A 19043-nucleotide genomic window follows, 5' to 3' on the forward strand; every position below is an offset into this window, starting at 1 on the left:
TTATAATTTCTGTGTCCTTTGTTATGCTTGCTTCTTCTTTGTTGAAGTGTTAGGTTCCTTGAGCATTTTTATAACCATTGTTTTGCACTCTGTATCTGGTAGATTATTTGCCCCCATTTCATTTGGTTATTTTTCTGAGGATTGCTTCTGTTCTTTCAGTTGGGGCAAGTGTGTCTCGCCATTTTGGGTACTCTCTGTATTTGTTTCTGTACAGTAGGTAGATTTGCTATGTCTCCCAGTCTTGATAGGGTGCCTTTATGTAGTAGGTGACCTGTGGGGATCAGTGGTGCACTCTCTCTGATTACCTGAGATAGGTGCTCCAGGAATGTCTCTTGTGTGGTTTATATGAGCCCTCTGGTTATGGTTTAGTCATGATTGCTGTTGGCCCATTTGGGGGTCAGGCTGGCTCTCAAGCTGGCTCACTGTGAGGATTAACATTGGCAACAGTGTATGAGCTCCTGTGAAGGGGCTCACCCTACAAAGCAGAATCCCCCTCCAGGCTCTGGTGGCTGCTGAGATCTCCTTTTGGGTGTGTGCCTTATGCAGCTAATCAGGTTGTGCTCTGATATGGTCTGAAACCAGCTACTAGGTGTGTTGGTTCTGGTGCCTATTGGGAAGAACTCCAGTGCAGGTCAATGTCAGATGCTGCCTGTGACTGGCCCTGGGCTTCCTGTTAGGAGCTACAAAGTGATCCATAGTTTGTGGCTGCCTCTGCTGGGCCTGTGTGTGTATGGGAGGGGCTAAGCTGCATATCAAAGTTAGCTTCCCCCAGCTCCAAGCCTAGTGGCAGGTCAGCAAAAGGTCCAAGGCATCCTGAAATTTGCCTCTGCCTGCCAACTGCTTGTTAGGCTCAGTCACTGAACTCTGGTGGTACACAAGTGGTGTGAGATAGGCTCTCATTGAGTCACCAGGTAGGGGCGAGTGGTTCATCAGGTTGATAGAGATTCAAACTCAGTACCAGTGCTGGATCTGAAGTCACTAAGCAAAAGTCTCATGGTACACTATGGTCAGCTGCCACCCTGGGTCCTGTGGATTTTTTTGGTGGGGTATGGTCTCTGGATGCCATTTTCTGGGAGTAGCATCTTCCACCCCTTCACTTTGAGCCTATGTTTGTCTCTGGTCTGAGATGATTTCTCCTTCAGGCAACATATGGTTAGATCTTATTTTTTAATCCATTCTGCTACTATTTGCCTTTCAATATGTGAGTTCACTCCATTTACATTTAAGGTGCTTATTGATTTATGAGGATTTACTACAGTAATTAAAAAAAAAATTTTGTTTGTATACCCGTTAGTTTGGTGGTTTTTCTATGATTTCTCCCATTTCTTTACTTTTTAATTTTCCCTGTCTTAGCTCTATATTTTTGTTTTGTGGTTACCATTAGGTTTATGTAAAATAATGTTTCATACATAGAATAATCATTTTTTTCTCAAAATTGCATCTTATCTTCTTTCATCTGTACAAGTTCAGTCCTTTTCTCCCTTTCTTTTTTTTGGTTGTCACAAATTATTCCTATTCATGTTGTACATTTATTACCAATTTTCAGTAGTCATAGTTATTTTTAATGCTTTATTTTACCCCTTGTTATAATTAAGTTTAGTATTTTTTTTAAAAAAATATATCTTTATTGATTTCAGAGAGAGGAAAGGAGAGGGAGAGAGAGAGATAGAAACATCAATGATGAGAGAGTCACCGATCGGTTGCAGCCCGAAACCCGGGCATGTGCCCTGACCGGGAATCGAACCCTGATCGCCTGGATCCTAGGTCGACGCTCAACCTCTGAGCCATGCCCAGCTGGGCTAGTATTCATTTTGAAGAAGTTTCAATTTCCTGCTTCTGTATGCTAGTCACCTTACTCAAAGCTTTGTATATTTTTGGCTTTTTTTTTTCTGTTAGAAGAACGCCTTTCATCATTTCTTTTAATGTAGGTCTTGTGGTGGTAAATTTTGTCAGCTTTTGTCTGGTAAAGCCTTTTTTTCCCTTTATATCTGAAGCTCAGCTTTGCTGGATATATTATTTTGAACATTTCCTTCCACTGTTTCCTGTCTTATAATGTTTCTAGTAGGAAATCTGAGGACAATTTCATGTTCCTTTATAGGGGACAATCTCCTCCCCACCCCCGGCTGCCTTTAGGATTCTTAGTCATTAATTTTTTACAGTTTGAGTAAAATGTGTCTTGGGGAAGATGTCTTTATGTCAATATAACTTCATGTTGTCTTAGGTTCCTTTATTCTAAAATCTAGTTCTTTCTATATGTCTGGGAAATTATCAATTTTCTCTTTCTCGTATACCCATTATCCTTGCTCTTTCTAATAGAGTCAGATCATTCTTGTAGACTTCTTTCATTTTTTTAAAACTCTTAGTTCTCTCTGTTCTTCCACTTGAATCATTTCTAGGTTTTTATCTTCAAGCCCACTAATTCTGTCTTCCATGTGGTCTATTTCCAGTGCTCTTTAATGCATTCTTCATCTCATTAATGAGTTCATCTCCAGAATTTGTTTGGTTCATTTATATAGTTTCAGTCTTGTTGATAAAATACTACTTTTGTTCATTAATTTTCTTTGTGAGCTCATTGAGCTACCTTTCTGAGTTTTCTTTTATCTTATTGTTTCTTCATAACTGCAATCTTACATTCTGTATCATTTAAGCCATTGTCTTCCAGGACTTCATGTTTATTTCTGGAGACCTTTTATTTTTTTCTCTGCTTTCAGGTTAACTTGATTGTTTATGTTATTTGATGGATTGTTTCTTTGCCTGCACAAGTGAGCTTTTGCTTGTTTGTTTGTTTAGATACTGTTCTGCTTTCAGCAATTTAGCAGGTTAATAGGTAGGGTACTTTCTTTTGTTTTCCAGTTGTGGTGTTAATAGTACATGTTTTTGTTTTGTCTTAGCTGTAGTAGTTATGCCTCTGGGATCATAATGGTACATCATTTTAGTTAAGGAAAGTGCCACCTACTCTCTCGGATAGTGGGTGTCCTTTCCATTACTGGCTCACCTTGGTTTCAGGGCACCAATACTGTGATAGGAGAATGTGACAGGCAGTGGAGAAGTAGTTTTGCAAGCTCCTAGCACTATTTCCTTTTTGCTAATGTTCCCTGGTTCTGTTGTGTTTTTGGAGGCATCTCTACTGCTTCTACCAGGGTCTGCCATGATGGGAAAGTGGGCAGAAATATTCCATTTCTTGGAGGACCACTGCTTCCTCCTCTCTTACAATCCAGGCCATTGTGTGAAGGCTGAAGCCTAATTTCTTCACCTCTACTAGCTCACTGGAGCCGCCGTAGTGGGCCCCTAAGTGCATCTGAGGCTATCATCCTTGCTCTCCCCATTCTGCCCACCTTCAGATGTTTTGATATGTAGATCTTTCAGTGTGTTTGTGCATTGAGCAGGAGATCCTTCATTTAGTTTTGGATGTCTGACTTGTAAATTTAAGGGGAGAAACAAAGGAGTCTCTTTACTCTGTCATGATGTTGATGTTACCTTGTTTTCTTTTATAAAATGAAGAAAAAAGAAAAAATTCCCACTACTTTTTATGACTAGATTGCAGTGTACTATTGAAATTGTCTTTTAAAAAGTTTTACCCTCATGGTGGTTCTTTGCTGGGTAAGAAGGCATGGTGGAAAATTCAGTTAAGAGTTTCTATTGTGGGTCCCAGCAGAACTCTGAGAGTTGGCTAGTATCCACAGAAACCTGTATGTTACGAAATATTTTTCAGAAAGAACATGATTCAGTTGTTTTCTACATATTGTGGAAAATGATCTTTCAGGTATATTGAAAAAATAAATTAGTGGAAGAATATGTTAGTAATTGCACCTTTGGTAACATAAAAAAATATCCTGGGTTAGACTTCTCTGCTGCAGGATATTTCTAGAAAATTATTATTTATGCTTCAGTTGTAAGGGAAACAAGGGACATTTGTTAGTTTAATAAATATGAATAGGAAGACAGTAGGAATTAAATCATTATATATTTCTGTGTCCCTGTATTACAAGTGTGGTGGGGAATAGGTGAGTGTTGGTGACAGAATTAAAACTCCTACTCCTTTTTCCTGCTTATTAGAGTCTGTTTCAAAATTTTAAAGGTGGCAACCTAATGATATGCTGTGGACAACTGGAGCTCTCTTCTAATTTCTCTCTTTTATTGATTACAGAGAGAGCTGGTTGAAGGTCAGTCTGTTTTGTGTCTACTTCAAAGAGGTCATAGACACCTCCTACTTCACAAGGCCACTGTGTTTGCTGAACAACCTCAATGGGCACCATTTATGAAACACATATATGCGGTCCCCTTGGGGCTACCACTGTGGCAACAACCCACATTTAAACTGTAAAGTGTGTCAAAGGCAAAAATCTTCATTAACTAGAAATAAAGTTCATGGTCAATATATGTTTTGTCTTTTTTTTTTTTTTTAGTCTAAAAGAAGTTCTGAACAGGATATCAACCAAGATTACATCACAAAAACTGTAAATGTATTTATAGAACGAATAAGTTACATAGATAAACTTTGAATATGTTTCTGATGTGCAACAGGTTTACATGCACACATCTAAGACTTGACAGCATTAAGTTTAAGGAAAAAACTTAAGAATGGACCTTTAGATAAATATTACAAATAAAGTATGACATTTCTTAAGAAACAAAGTGACAACTCATATTTTACCTTTATGATTCTACTTCTGGCTATCCAAGTGGATATTAAAATATGCATGCATGACAGATGAAAAGACTTGGAATTTATAATGTGAATTCTTTAACTCTTTTCTACAAAATGGCAAAGTTGGTTAAAATTAACACTCATCCTTCTGTGGTATAAATATGTTCATAAAAGCAACCTTCTAGTAAAAAGCAGCCAAGATCCATAAAAAAAGGTCTATCTGGACCATTTTTGGTAATAAGGTCCTAATCACAGACCCCTGCAAAGAGATCCAGGGCTTTAAGAAACAGTAGCCAAGCAAAATAAGAAAGTTACTTAATAGCAGCTCCTTTTAGGTACAGTAATTGTATTCAAATTACAGTGTACATTAAATTGTCCATTTACAATTCCCTTTTCACATATACAGGCTGTCAGCTTTTGACCGTCTTTTAGTTTTCAATGGCCAGCTTCATTCTGCCTGTCCCTTCCTCAATTCACAAAAAGAAGAAAGAAAAAAAAAGGGAAAGGAGTTTTATAATATATATTTTTTTTTTAGCAAAGAAAACATTGCACTTTTACCAATCTAAAGTAGTTTCTAGAAAGGAAGGGTATTGTTCAAGGTAGTCGGCTTTGGTATGCAATGGAAGTCACTTCTTCAGTAGTGAGTTGCATTTGCTCAGTAAAATGATAACACATTTGTGCTACACAGCATGACAGATGGAGTCTGTTTCCAAATGTTCTATGCTACCTTGGTTCTTAGTATTGCTACACGTTGGAAGTTCTGTCATCTCCTTTGGAAAAAGTCCAACAGGTAACAAGAGGGAGAACAGTCTGACCAACCCTTCCGAAGGCTGAAAAGATACTGAGTGACGTCACCCCAGCATGGCAGCACCCCCATCTTGGAACCCATGGGTGACGGGGGGCTCCTGTCAGAGACTAGTGCCGGAAACACTGGAGTCTGGAAGAAAAGCAGTGAGGACTCGGTAACTCTGGGCCCTGCGAATCATGTCTCGGATCTCCATGTTCAGCTCCATCAGCTTGGTGCAGATTTCAGTCAGGCTCTGGTTGGACCCTACCAAAGCATAAGTACCTGTTTGTCCCAAGGTTTGATGACGAAAATATATATTCAGTAGTGTCTGGACCTCATCATCAGAACTGCTTCCAAAGATGTCATTGGGCCACAGACTTCTGCATTCCAAAAAAGAAGAGCAGAGATTATAGGTACTTTTGGTCACAAAGAGGAGCAATTATGAGTCTGTGTTAGTATAAGAACATTTTATATATGAAAAAAGCTTTATTGAGATAAAATTCACACATTATACAATTCACAAATCTAAAGGATACAATCCAGTGGCTTTAGTATATTTAGAGTTCTGCAATATCACCATAAATTTATATTAGTAAATATTACTTTGATAAAAATATCTAAATTAAAAATAATCAGCTTATAATCTCATAATTTAAAAACATTTTTTTGCTATGTCATGATTCCAATGAATATGTGAATATACTATCAAAATATAGAGGCAAAACCCCCAAAGGATACAGTCAAATACTAATTTTCAAAATAATGTTGGAGTATATACTTAAAAGATTTTAAAAATATATTTTTGTTTCAACCATCCCCCCACACCCCTCTCTTTGGCAACCATCAGCCTGTTATCTATATCTATGGGTCTGTTTGTTTTGTTTATTCATTTTTTTTTTTAAATATTCCACACATAAGTGAAATCATATGGTATTTGTCTTACTCTCTGACTTCTTTCATTTAGCACAATACTCTCTGGGTCTATTCATGTTGTCGAACATGGCAAATTTCATTATTTTTTATGGTTGAGTAATATTCCATTGAATATATGTACCACCAAATTTTTATCCACTCATCTATTAATGGGTACTTGGATTGCTTCTGTATCTTGAGTATCTTAAATAATGCTGTAATGAACATAGAGGTGCATCTATCTTTTCGAATTAGTATTTTGGATTTCTTGGATAGATAACCAGAATTGGAATTACTGGGTCATATGGTAGTTCTAATTTAATTAATTTAATTTAAATTTAATTTAATTTAATAATTTAATTTAATAATTTAATTTAATTTAATTTAACTTTCATATAATGTAATTTAATTTTCCATCACCATATGGTAGTTCTATTTAAATTTTTTGAAAACCTCCAAACTGTTTTCCATAGTGGCTGCACCAATTTGCAGTCCCACCAACAGTGTACAAGGGTTCCCTTTTCTTCATATCCTTGCCAGCACTTGTTTGTTGATTTTTTGATGATAGCTGTTCTGACAGGTGTGAGGTAGTTTTGCATTGTGGAGTTTTTGTTTTTGTTTTTCAAATCCTCACCCAAGGATATTTTTTTCCATTGCTTTTCGGGGGGGGGGGGGATGGAGAAAGAGATGGAAGAAGGAAGGAGAGAGAGAAACATCAATGTGAGAGAGATACATAGATTGGTTGCCTCCCACACGTGCCCCGACTGGGGCCAGGGATCAAGCCTGAAACTGAGGTACATGGGCTCGGCTGGAATCACACCTAGGACCCTTCAGTCCATGTGCTGATGCTCTAACCACTAAGCCAAACTGGGAAGGGTGGCATTGTGGTTTTAATTTGCATTTCTCTGATGATTAGTGACATTGAGCACCTTTTCATATGTCTCTTGGCCGTCTGCATATCCTCTTTGGAGAACTATCTATTCAGGTCCTCTGCTCATTTTGAAATTGGATTGTTTGCTGCTTTAGTGTTGTTTGTGTTTATATATTTTGGATATTAACCCTTACCAGTTGTACTATTTGTGAATATAGGTTGGGTTTTTGTTTTATTGATGATTTTCTTCACTGTGCACAGTGTTTTAGTCTGATGTAGTCCCATTTTTTTTTTTCTTTTGTTGGTCTTCACCAAGGAGATATATTCAGAAAGATATTGCTAAGACTTATGTCAGAGAGTCTGCTGCTTATTTTTTTTTTTTTTTAGGAGTTTTGTGGTTTCAGGTTTTACATTTAAGTCTTTAATCCATTTGAATTTATTTTTGTATATCATGTAAGAAGGTGGTCTAATTTCATTTTTTGCATGTATCTGTCCAGTTTTCCCAATATCACTTATTGAAAAGACTGTCTTTACCCCACTGTATATTCTTGCCTCCTTTGTCATAGATTAATTGACCATATAGGCATGGGTTTATTTTTGGGTTCTCTATTACAATGATTTCTATATCTGTTTTTATGCCAGTAGCATACTGTTTTGATTATTGTAGTATACTTTGAAAGTACCTCATATTTTGTTTTTTTCTTAAGGTTTCTTTGGATATTTGTGGTCTTTTATAGTTCTATATAAATTTTAGGATTAGTTTTCTAGTTCTGAGAAAAATGGTATTGCTATTTTTGCATTGAATATGTATATTGCTTTAGGTAGTAAGGATATTTTCATAATATTAATCATCCCAATCCATGAGCATGGTATATCCTTCATTTATTTGTACCCTCTTCTATTTGTTTAATATTTTATAGTTTTTCAGGGTTCAGGTCTTTCATCTCTTTGATTAAATTTATTTCTAAAATTGTTATGCTTTTTGATGCAATTGTCAGCAGGACTGTTTTCTTAATTTCTCCTTCTGATTATTCATTATTGATATATATAAATGCAACAGATTTCTGTAAATTGATTTTTTTATCCTGCAAATTACTGAGTTCATTTATTAGTTCTGACCATTTCTGGGTGGAGTCATTAGGGTTTTCTATATATATAGTATCATCTCATCTGCAAATAGTAGTTGTACTTCTTCCTTTCCGATTTTGATGCCTTTTATTTCTTTTTCTTGTCTGATTATTGTGGCTAGGACTTCCAGAATAGAAGTGGAATAGAAGTGGTAATAGTGGGTGTCCTTGTCTTGTTCCTGATCTTAGAAGAAAGGTTTTCAGCTCTTCACCATTGAGTATGATATTAGTTGTGTGTGTGTGTGTGTCATATATGGCCTTTATTATCTTGAGGTATATTCTCTCTATATACTCACATTGTTGAAAGTTTCTATCATAAAAGGTTGTTGACTTTTGTCAAGTTCTTTTTCTGAGATGATCATATGATTTTTATCCTTCATTTTTTAATGTGATGTAATGTGTTGATTGATTTATCGATACTGAACCATAAATATCAGATGGTCATGGTATATAATACTTTTACTTTATTGTTGAATCCAGTTTGCTAATATTATGTTGAGAAATTTTGAATGTATGTTCATCAAGGATATGGCCTGTAATTTTCTTTTTTGGTAAGATCTTTATCTGGTTTTGTAATGCTGGTTTTGTAGAATGAGTTTGGAAGTGCTCCTTCTTCTATTTTTTGAAATGGTTTAATAAGGCTAGGTATTACCTCTACTTTAAATGTTTGGTAGAATTTACCTGTCAAGCCATTTGGTCCTGGACTTTTATTCGTTGGGTGTTTTGATTAATGCTTCAATTTCATTGCTAGTAATTGGTCTGTTTAGATTTTCTACTACTTGGTTCAATTTATCCATTTAAAAAAATTTATAGTATTATTAACACAAATACAATGTGTACACAATGTCTATTCATTTTCCTTGCTGCACAGCCTGGCATTGGGATTGGTGACTCTGATGGCCAGCTGGGCTGCTCTTTCCACAATGGCTTTGCCGTTCTTTGAGAAGTTGTGAGCAATCTCAGCACAGTAAGATTTGTTGGACATCAGCAGCACTTTAAGCTCCTTGATGTTGTGGACCAGAAACTTCTGAAGGCCACTGGGCAGCATGTGCTTTGTTTGCTTTTTGCTCCCATAACCAATGTTGGGCATCAAGATCTGGCCCTGGAATCTTCTGCGCACCCTGTTGTCAATGCCTCTGGGTTTCCGTCAGTTCTGCTTAATTTTGACATATCAGTCTGACTGGTGCCGGATGAACTTCTTGGTCCTCTTTTTGACAATCTTGGGTTTCATGAGGGGTCTGAGGGCAACCATGGTGCCAAATAGGAGATGGCTGCCACCTCTGTAGGCAGCACCAAGGAAGAGAGCCAATTTATCCATTTCTTAATAGCTTGTCAAATTTTTGGCCTATAATTATCCTCAGTATTCTTTAATGATTTCTTGTATTTCTGTAGTGTTGGTTGTAACTTTTCTTTCATTTATGAATTTATTTTGGTTCTCTATCTGGCTGGCTAGAGGCTTATCAATTCTATTTATCCTTTCAAAGAACCAGCTTTTAGTTTCATTGATTTTTCTATTTTTTAAAAAATTTCTATTTCCTTTATTTTCACTCTAATCTTTATTACTCTTTCTTTCTGTTTATTTTGCGTTTTGTTTGCTCTTCTTTTTCTAGTTCCTTTAAATATAGAATTAGATGGTTTATTTGGGATTTTTCTTGTTTCTTGAGGTTGTCTTGTATAGCTATGAACTTCCTTTTTAGAATTGTTTCTGCTGTATCTCAGATACGGAAAAGCTGTGTTTTCATTTTCCTTTGTCTCAAGGTAGTTTTTCATTTCCTGTTTGATTTCCTCTTTGATCCACTAGTTGTTTAGTTACATGTTGATGAATCTCCATGTATTTTTATTCTTTCTAGTTTCCTAGTTTCATGCCATTGTGGTTGGGAAATATGCTTGATATAATTTCAATCTTCTTGAACTTATTGAGGCTTACTTTGGGATCTATCCTGGATAGTTTTGTGTGCACTTGCAAAAATGTATATACTGAAGTGTTTTGATATAATGTTTTATAAATGTCTATTAAGTATATCTAGTGTAATGTGACATTTAAGGCCATCACTTCCTTATTAATTTTCTTTCTGAGTGATCTAGGCATTGGTGTGAGTGGGGCATGAAAATCTCCTATTTTTGTATAACAATTTCTCCCTTTATGTCCATTAATGTTTGCTTTATATATTAAATGTATTGGGTATGTAGACATTTATGATTGTTATATCCTCTTCTTCAATTGATAATTAGGTAATATCCTTCTATGTCTTTATTTATATTATTTACATTATTTGTTTTAAAGTCTATTTTGTCTGATATGAGTACTTCTATCCCTGCTTTCTGTTTGAATGGAATTCTTTTTCCATCCCTTCACTTTCAGCCTGTGTCTTTTAATATGAAGTGAGTCTCTTGTAGGTACCATATACATGGATGTTTTTTAATCCATTCAGCCACCCATTGTCTTTTTATTGGAGCATTTAATTCATTTACATTTAAAGTTATTATTAATAGGTATGTGCATATTGTCATTTTATCAATTTTTTGTTTGTTTTTATAGTTTTCTGTTCCTTTCTTTTCTTGATCTCTTCCCTTGTGTTTTGCTGTTTTTCTTTAGTGTTTTGTTTGGCTTCTGGTTTCCTAATTCTTTGTGTATCTTTTGTAGGTTTTTGGTTTGAGGTTACCATGAGGTTTATGTATATAATTCTATATCTATAGCAGTCAATTTTAAGCTGACAGGCATTAACATTTGAATATATTCTAAAAGGATTACATTTCCTCCCCCTCCATGCTTTTTTTGTGTATGAATTTTCTTTATTAAAGTATAGTCTAATAATCATCTTTCACCATGCAAAGTTATCACACTATTCACTATATTTCCTGTCACCTTTTCACCCATCCCTCCCCTCTGGTAACCATCAGTTTGTTTTTTGTTTCTATAAGTCTTTGTTTGTTTGTTCAGTTGTTTTGATTTTAAAAAATTCCACACTGACCAGGGCAGTACGTTGTTTTTTCATTTTGTTGATTGTTGAAGTGAAATCATGTGTTATTTGTCTTTGTCTGACTTATTTCACTTAGCATAATACTCTCTAGATCTATCCAAGTTGCTGCAAATGACAGGATTTCATTCTTTTTTATTGCTGAGTAAAATTCCATTGTACTGTTTATAGACCAAATCTTTATCAATTCGTCTGTTGATGGATACCTGTGTTGCTTCCATAACTGTTATTTTAAATAATGTAGTGACACAGGTGTGCATATATCTTTTCAAATTAGTTTTCTTTGGATAAATACCCAGAAGACAGATTGCTGGGTCATACAGTAGGTCTATTTTTAAATTTTTTGTACTGTTTGAGAAATCTCCATACTGTTTTCTATACTGACTGTACCAATTTGCAGTCCTACATGGATACTGCACAGGATACTACACAAGTGTTCCTTTTATCCACATCCTCACCAACTTGTTATTTGTCAACTTCTTGATAATAGCCATAATGATGGGTATGAAGTAGCCATAGTGACAGGTATGAAGTATCTCATTGTGGTTTTGATTTACATTTTCCAGATAATTAGTGATGTTGAGCATCTTTTCATATGTCTGTTAGTCATCTGTATGTCTTCTTTGGAGAAATGTCTCATATCTTCTGTTCATTTTTGATCATATATATATATATATATATTTGTCATTGAAGTGTATCTGTTCCTTATATACTTTGGACATCAAACCCCTGTCAGGTATATAATTTGTGAATATATTCTCCCATTCAGTAGTTTTTTTAAAAAAAAGATTTTTTATTGATTTTTAGAGAGAGCAATGGAGAGAGAAACATTGATATGAGACAACATCAGCTGTCTCCTGTATGCCCACTACTACAGAATTGTGCCCTGACTAGAAACTGAACTGGCAACCTTTTAATTTTATTTTTTAAAAAAATATAATTTTTATTGATTTTAGGGAGAGAAAGGGAGAGGGAGAGAGAGAGAGACATTAACGATGAGAGAGAGTCATTGATTGGCTGCCTTCCGCACACCTCCTGCTGGGGATTGAGCCTGCAACCCAGGCAAGTGCCCTGACTGGGAATCGCGAACTGAGATCTCATAGATCATAGGTTGATGCTCAATCGCTGAGCCATGCTGGCTGGGTGGACCAGCAACCTTTTGGTGCACAGGTGGATGCCCAAACAACGGAGCCACACTGACCAGGGCAGTACGTTGTTTTTTCATTTTGTTGATTGTTTCCTTTGCTGTACAGAAACTTTTTAATCTGATAAAGTTCCATTTGTTTATTTTTGCTTCTGTTTCACTTGCTCAAAAAGATGTTAAATAGTTTACTACCTATGTTTTCTTTTAGGAGTTTTATGGTTTCTAGTCTTATATTTAAGTCTTTAATCCATTTTGAGTTTATTTTTTGTATGGTGTAAGACAGTGAGTGTCCAATTTTCCCAATAGCACTTATTGAAGAAACTGGCATTTCACCATTGTCTATTATTGACTCCTGTGCTATAGATTAATTGATGATATAAGCGAAGGAATATTTCTAGGCTCTTTATTTTGTTTGATTGATCTGTGCACCTGTTTTTTGACAGTACCATACTATTTTGATTTGTATTTATTTTTAAATATTTACTTATTTTTAAAAAATCCTCACCTGAGGAAATGCTTAGAGAGAGGAAAGGGGGGAGGGGAGAGAGAGAAAGAGAGAGAGAGAGAAACATCGATGTGAAAACATTTATTGGTTGCCTTCCTTACACTCCCCAACATTCCCCAGCTGGGGAACAAACACCCAACCCAGGCATGTGTCATGACTGGGAATTGAACTAGTAACCTTTTGGTGCATGGGGGAACATTTAACCAACTGAGCCACTCCAGCTGGGCTATATTAGTTTTCAAAAAAAATTATTTTATATTGAATTGGGGTGACATTGGTAAATAAAATTATATAGGTTTCAGGAATACAACTGTATAATACATCATCTGTATATTGTATTGCGTGTTCACCACCCCAAGTCAAGTCTCCTTCCATCACCATTTATCCCCTTTTTACCCTTTGCTACCTTCCCCTCACACCCCTTTCCCTCTGGTAATCATCATACTCTTGTTTGTCTATGAGGTGAAGTGAAATAATGTGGTATTTTTCATTTACTGACTGGCTTATTTTGCTTAGTATAATACTCTCCAGGTCCACCCATGCTGTCACAAAGGTAAGACATCATTTTTTACAGCTGAGTAGTAGTCCACTGTATAAATGTACCACTGTTTTTTATCCACTCATCTACTGATAGACACTCGGGCTGTTTCTAAATCTTGGCTATTGTAAATAACGCTGCAGTGAACATAGGGGTGTATATATTCTTTTGAATTAGTGTTTCAGGTTTCTTCAGATAAATTCCCAGAAATAGATTCACTGGGTCATAAGGCAGTTCAATTTTTAATTTTTTGAGGAACCTCCATACTGCTTTCCACGTGGCTACACAAATCTGTATTCCCACCAACAGTGCACAAGGGTTTCCTTTTCTTCACATCCTTACCAACACTTGATGTTTGTGGATTTACTGATGATAGTCATTCTGACACATGTGAGTGCTATCTTATTGTGGTTTTAATTTGTATTTCTCTGACATTGAGCATTTTTTCATATGTCAGTTGGCCATCTGTATGTCCTCTTTGAAGGAGTGTCTATTTAGGTCCTTTGCCCATTTTGAAATTGGATTGTTTGCTTTTCTGGTGTTGAATTTTATAAGTTCTTTACAAATTTGCATATTAACCCCTTATCACATGTATCACTGGTGGAAATGTTCTCCCATTCAGTGGGTTGTCTTTTCATTTTGCTGATGGTTTCCTTTGCTGTGCAAAACCTTTGTAGTTTGATGTAACCCCATTCATTTATTTTTTGTTTTGTTTTCCTTGCTTGAAGATATATATAAAAAAAATCTGCTATGAAAAATGTGTGAGATTTTACTGCTTATGTTTTCTTCTAGGATATTTATAGTTTCAAGTCTAACTTCAAGTCTTTAATCCATTTGGAGTTTATTCCTGTGTGTGGTATAAGAAGATAGTCTATTTTCATTTTTTTGCAGGTATCTGTCCAATTTTCCCAGCACCATTTACCCCATTGTATATTCTTGACTACTTTGTCAAATGCTATTTGAACATAAAAGTGTGAGTTTATTTCTGGGCTCTCTCTTCTGTTCCATTGATTTATAGTTTGTTTTTATGCCAGCACATGCAGTTTTGATTACTATGGCCTTGTACTATAGTTTGATATCAGGTAGTGTGATCCCTCCATCTTCTTCTTTCTCAGAATTGCTTTGTTTTTCTGGGATCCTTTGTGGTTCCATATAAATTTTTGTATTATTCTAGTTCTGTGAAATATACCATTGATATCTTGATAGGAATTGCATTGAATCTTTAGATTGCTTTGGGTAGTATGGACACTTTAATGATGTTAATTCTTCCTATCCATGAACACGGTCTATGCTTCCATTTATTCATATCTTCTTCAATTTCTTTCTTTGGTGTCATAATTTTCCAAGTATAGGTCTTTTATCTCCTTGGTTAAATTTAAATATCATTGATGCAATTGTAAATGGGATTTTTTCCCTCAGTTTCCATTTCTGATAGTTCATTATTAGTGTATAATAGTTTACCAATTTCTGAATATTTTGTATCCTTCTACTTTACTGAATTCAGTAGTTTATTTATCAGTTGTAGTAGTTTTTTTGGTGGAATCTTTAGGGTTTTCTATATACAGTATCGTCATCTGCAAATAATGACAGTGTTACTTCTTCCTTTCCAATTTGGATTCCTTTTATTTCTTCTTGTCTGATTTCTGTGGCTACGACTTCCAGTACTATGTTGAATAAGAGTGGTATAAGCAGACATCACTGTCTTGTTTCTGATCTTAAGGGAAACGCTTTTAGTTGTTAGCTTTTCCTCTTTCATTTCTGATTTTATTTATTTGGGTCCTCTCATTTTTTCTTAATGAGTCTGGGTATAGGTTTTTCAATCGTGTTTATCTTTTCAAAGAACCAGCTCTTGGTTTTATTAATCTTTTGTATTTTTTTTAGACACTATTTCATTTATTTCTCCTCTGATCTTTATTATATCCTTCCTTCTACTCACTTTGGGCTTTGTTAGCTGTACTTTTTCTAGTTCCTTTAAGTGTAAAGTTAGATTGTTTATTTGAGATATTCTTTTTTCTTAAGGTAGGTCTGTAATTGTATGAATTTCCCTCTTTGGACTGCTTTCATCGTGTCCCATAGGTTTTGGGTTGTTGTGTTCTCTTTTTCATTTGTTTCAAGGTATCTTTTTATTTCTTCCTTGATCTCATTGTGGGCACATTTTTTATTTAGTAACATATTCTTTAGCTTCCACCTGTTTGTTTTTCAGTTTTGTTTTTTTTTTGGGGGGGGGTATTGATTTCTAGTTGTTTTTGTTTGTTTGTTTGTTTTTTACCATTATGGTCCCAGAGATGCTTGATATGATGTCAATCTTCTTAAATTTATTAAGACTTGTTTTGTGTCCTAACATGTGGTCTATCCTGGAAAATGTTCTATGTGCACTCATGTGCACTTGAAAAGAATGTATATTCTTCTGCTTTGGGTGAAATGCTCTGAAGATATGAATTAAATCCACACGATCTAGTGTGTGATTTAAGGCTTCTGTTTCCTTGTTGATTTTCTGTCTGGAAGACCTATCCATCAGTGTCATTGGGGGGCATTAAGCTCCCCTACTATGAATGTATTACTGTTGATCTCTCCCATTATGTCCATCAAGATTTGCTTTATGTATAGGTGCTCCTATGTTGAATGAATACATGTTTCCATGGGTTATATCCTCTTGTTGGATTGCTCCCTTTATCATTATGTAGTGTCTTTCTTTATCTCTTACTGTAGCCTTTGTTTTAAAGTCTATTGTGTCAGATATAAGTATTGCTACTCCAGATTTTTTTTTGCATTTCCATTTGCATGAAATATCTTTTTCCATTCTTTCACTTTCATCCTGTGTGAGCCTTTGTTCTGAGGTAGGCCTCTTGTAGACATCATATATATGAGTCTTGTTTTCTTGTCCATTCAGCTACCCTATGTCTTTTTTTTTTTTAATTGTTGAGAGTATTACAGATGTTACCCATTTCCCTCCTTACCCTCCAATTGGAGCATTTAAGCCATTTACATATAAAGTGATTATTGATAGGTACATATATATTGCCATTTTATTCTCCTAACTATGTTCCTCTGCATTTTTCTTCTTAAAGAAAGCCTTGTAACATTTCTTGTAATACTGGTTTGGTCCTAACAAATTCCTTTAGCTTTTTTTTCTCTGGGAAGCTCTTTATTTCTCCTTCAATTTTAAGTGCTCACCTTGCTGGGTAAAGTAGTTTTGGTTGTAGGTCCTTGCTTTTCATCACTTTGAATATTTCATGGCAGTCCTTTCTGACCTGAAATGTTTCTGTTGAGAAGTCAGCTGACAGTCTTATTGGAGTTCCCTTGTAGGTAACAAATTGTCTTCTCCTGCTGCTTTTAAGATTGTCTTTAACCTTTTGCATTTTAATTATGATGTGTCTTGGTGTGGGCCTTTTGGGGTTTATCTTGTTTGAGACTCTCTGTGCTTCCTAACTTGTGTGTCTTTTTTCCTTCACTACATTAGGGAAGTTTTTGGCCATTATTTCTTCAAATAGGTTCTCAATTTTTTGCTCACTTTCTTCTCCTTCTGATTCAGATATTGTTATTCTTCATCTTGTCCCAAAGGTCCCTTAAACTATTCTGTTTTTTTGAATTCTTATTTTCTTTCTGCTGCTCTGATTGGGTGTTGTCTTCTACCTTGCCCTCCAAATCACTGATTTGATCCTCTGCTTTACCAACCTACTTTGTATTCCTTCTAATGTATTCTTCATTTTAGATATTGTATTCTTCATTTCTGACTGGTTCTTTTTTATGGTCTCTATCTCCTCTTTTATGCTTTCTATCTCTATGTTTAAGTTCTCATTGATTTCATCCATTCTTCCCCTATGTTCCTCAAGTATCCTTATAACACTGTTTTGAACTTTATATCTGTTAAATTGCTTTTCTTCATTTCATTTAGATCTTTTTCTGGAAATTACTCCTGTTCTTTCATTTGGGGCATGTTTCCTTGTCTTCCCATTTTTGCTGCCTCTTCGTGTTTGTATTAGGTAGAACTGTTATGACTCCAAGTGTTGGTAGGTTGGCCTTATGTAGTAGGTATCCTGATACCAAAAACAACAAAGATACTACAAAAAAAGAGAATTACAGGCCAGTATCTCTGATAGAATTCACCTGTGAAGCTGTCTGGTCCTTGGCTTTTGTTGGATTTTTAAAATTTCTGCTTTAATTTCACTGCTAGTAATATGACTGTTCATATTTTCTTTTCCTTTCTGGCATAGTCTCGGTAGGTTGTATGTTTCTAGAAATTTATCCATTTCTTCTAGGTTGTCCAATTTGTTGGCATGTAGTTGTTCATAGTATTCTTTAATGATCCTTTGTATTGCTATAGTGTTAGTTGTAATCTCTTCTCTTTCATTTCTGATTTAATTTATATAGGCCTCTCTCTCTTTTTCATGATGAGTCTGACTAGAGGTTTGCCAATTTTATTTATCCTTTCCAAGAACTAGTTCTTAGTTTCATTGCTTTTTTTTACCTTTTATGTTCTATTTTGTTCATTATTCCTCTCATCTTTATTATGTTTCTTGAGATAGGCCTGTATAACTGGAATTCTCTTAGAAGTGTTTTCTGTTTGTTTGTTTTTTTCCTTTTAAAGAGACATTTTAATATTATATCTTATATAGTTTACCAAGTATATGCAGAGTAACTTTATTTGTATAATGTAATTTTTAGAAAGTTGTGTTTTCATTTTCATTTTTCTCAAGATAGTTTTTGATTTCCTCTTTGATCCACTGATTGCATAGTAGCATGTTGTTTAATCTCCACATACTTGTGTTCTTTCCAGTTTTGGCTCTGTAGTTAATTTCTAGTTTCATGCCATTGTATTTGGAAAATATGCTTGATATAATTTCATTCTTTCTGAATTTTTGAGCCTTGCTTTGTGTCCTAATGGGATCTCTCCTGGAAAATGTTCCATGTGCACTTGAGAAAAATGTGCATTCTGCAGTTTGGGGATAAAAGGATCTATAAATGTCTAATTGGATCTTTCCTAATGTAACACATAAAGTCATTATTTCCCTATTAATTTTCTGTCTTGATGATCTATCCATTAAGGTAAGTGTGATGTTAAAATCCCCAATTATTATTGTATTAGTGTCAATTTCTGCCATTATTTCCATTAGTATTTGCTTTATATACTTAGGTGCTCCAATGTTGGGGTCATATATATACACAAATGTTATATCCTAGTCTTGGAATGCCCATTTTATTATTATGTAATATTCTTCCTTGTCTCTTTTTACATTGTTTTAAAGTCTGTTAGTGTGATATGAGTGCTACCCCACTTTCTACTCATTTCTATATGATTGGAATATCTTTTTCCATCCTTCACTTTGTCTGAATGTGCCTTTTGATCTAAAGTGAGCCTCTTGTGGGCAGCATACAGATGAGTATTGTTGTCTTTTTAAATATATCTTTATTGATTTCAGAGGAAGGGAGAGAGAGAGTTGAAACATCAATGATGAGAGAGTCATCATTGATCGGCTGCCTCCTGCACGCCCCTGACTGGAGATCGAGCCCACAACCCAGGCATGTGCCCTGA

At 35.2% G+C, this 19043-nt stretch overlaps 1 protein-coding gene and 1 pseudogene across 6 annotated transcripts in view; both read right to left on the minus strand.

The window, feature by feature from the left end:
* Positions 1-1930: 1930 nt before the first annotated feature.
* Positions 1931-19043, minus strand: part of FRY (FRY microtubule binding protein) — a 508702-nt gene continuing 491589 nt past the window's right edge. For all 5 annotated transcript variants that reach the window (XM_081126905.1, XM_081126902.1, XM_081126901.1 and 2 more), the window contains one exon: positions 1931-5815. In XM_081126905.1, coding sequence (XP_080983031.1) covers positions 5557-5815 — 259 coding nt within the window. In that variant the 3' untranslated portion in view covers positions 1931-5556. The remainder of the gene's footprint in view (positions 5816-19043) is intronic.
* LOC308552012 (large ribosomal subunit protein eL32 pseudogene) lies at positions 9193-9642 on the minus strand (annotated as a pseudogene). The gene has a single exon. The product of its transcript is annotated as a large ribosomal subunit protein eL32 pseudogene (transcript).

Source organism: Miniopterus schreibersii (assembly GCF_964146895.1).
Source record: "Miniopterus schreibersii genome assembly, chromosome: 2".
NCBI classification, from domain to species: Eukaryota; Metazoa; Chordata; class Mammalia; order Chiroptera; family Miniopteridae; genus Miniopterus; species Miniopterus schreibersii.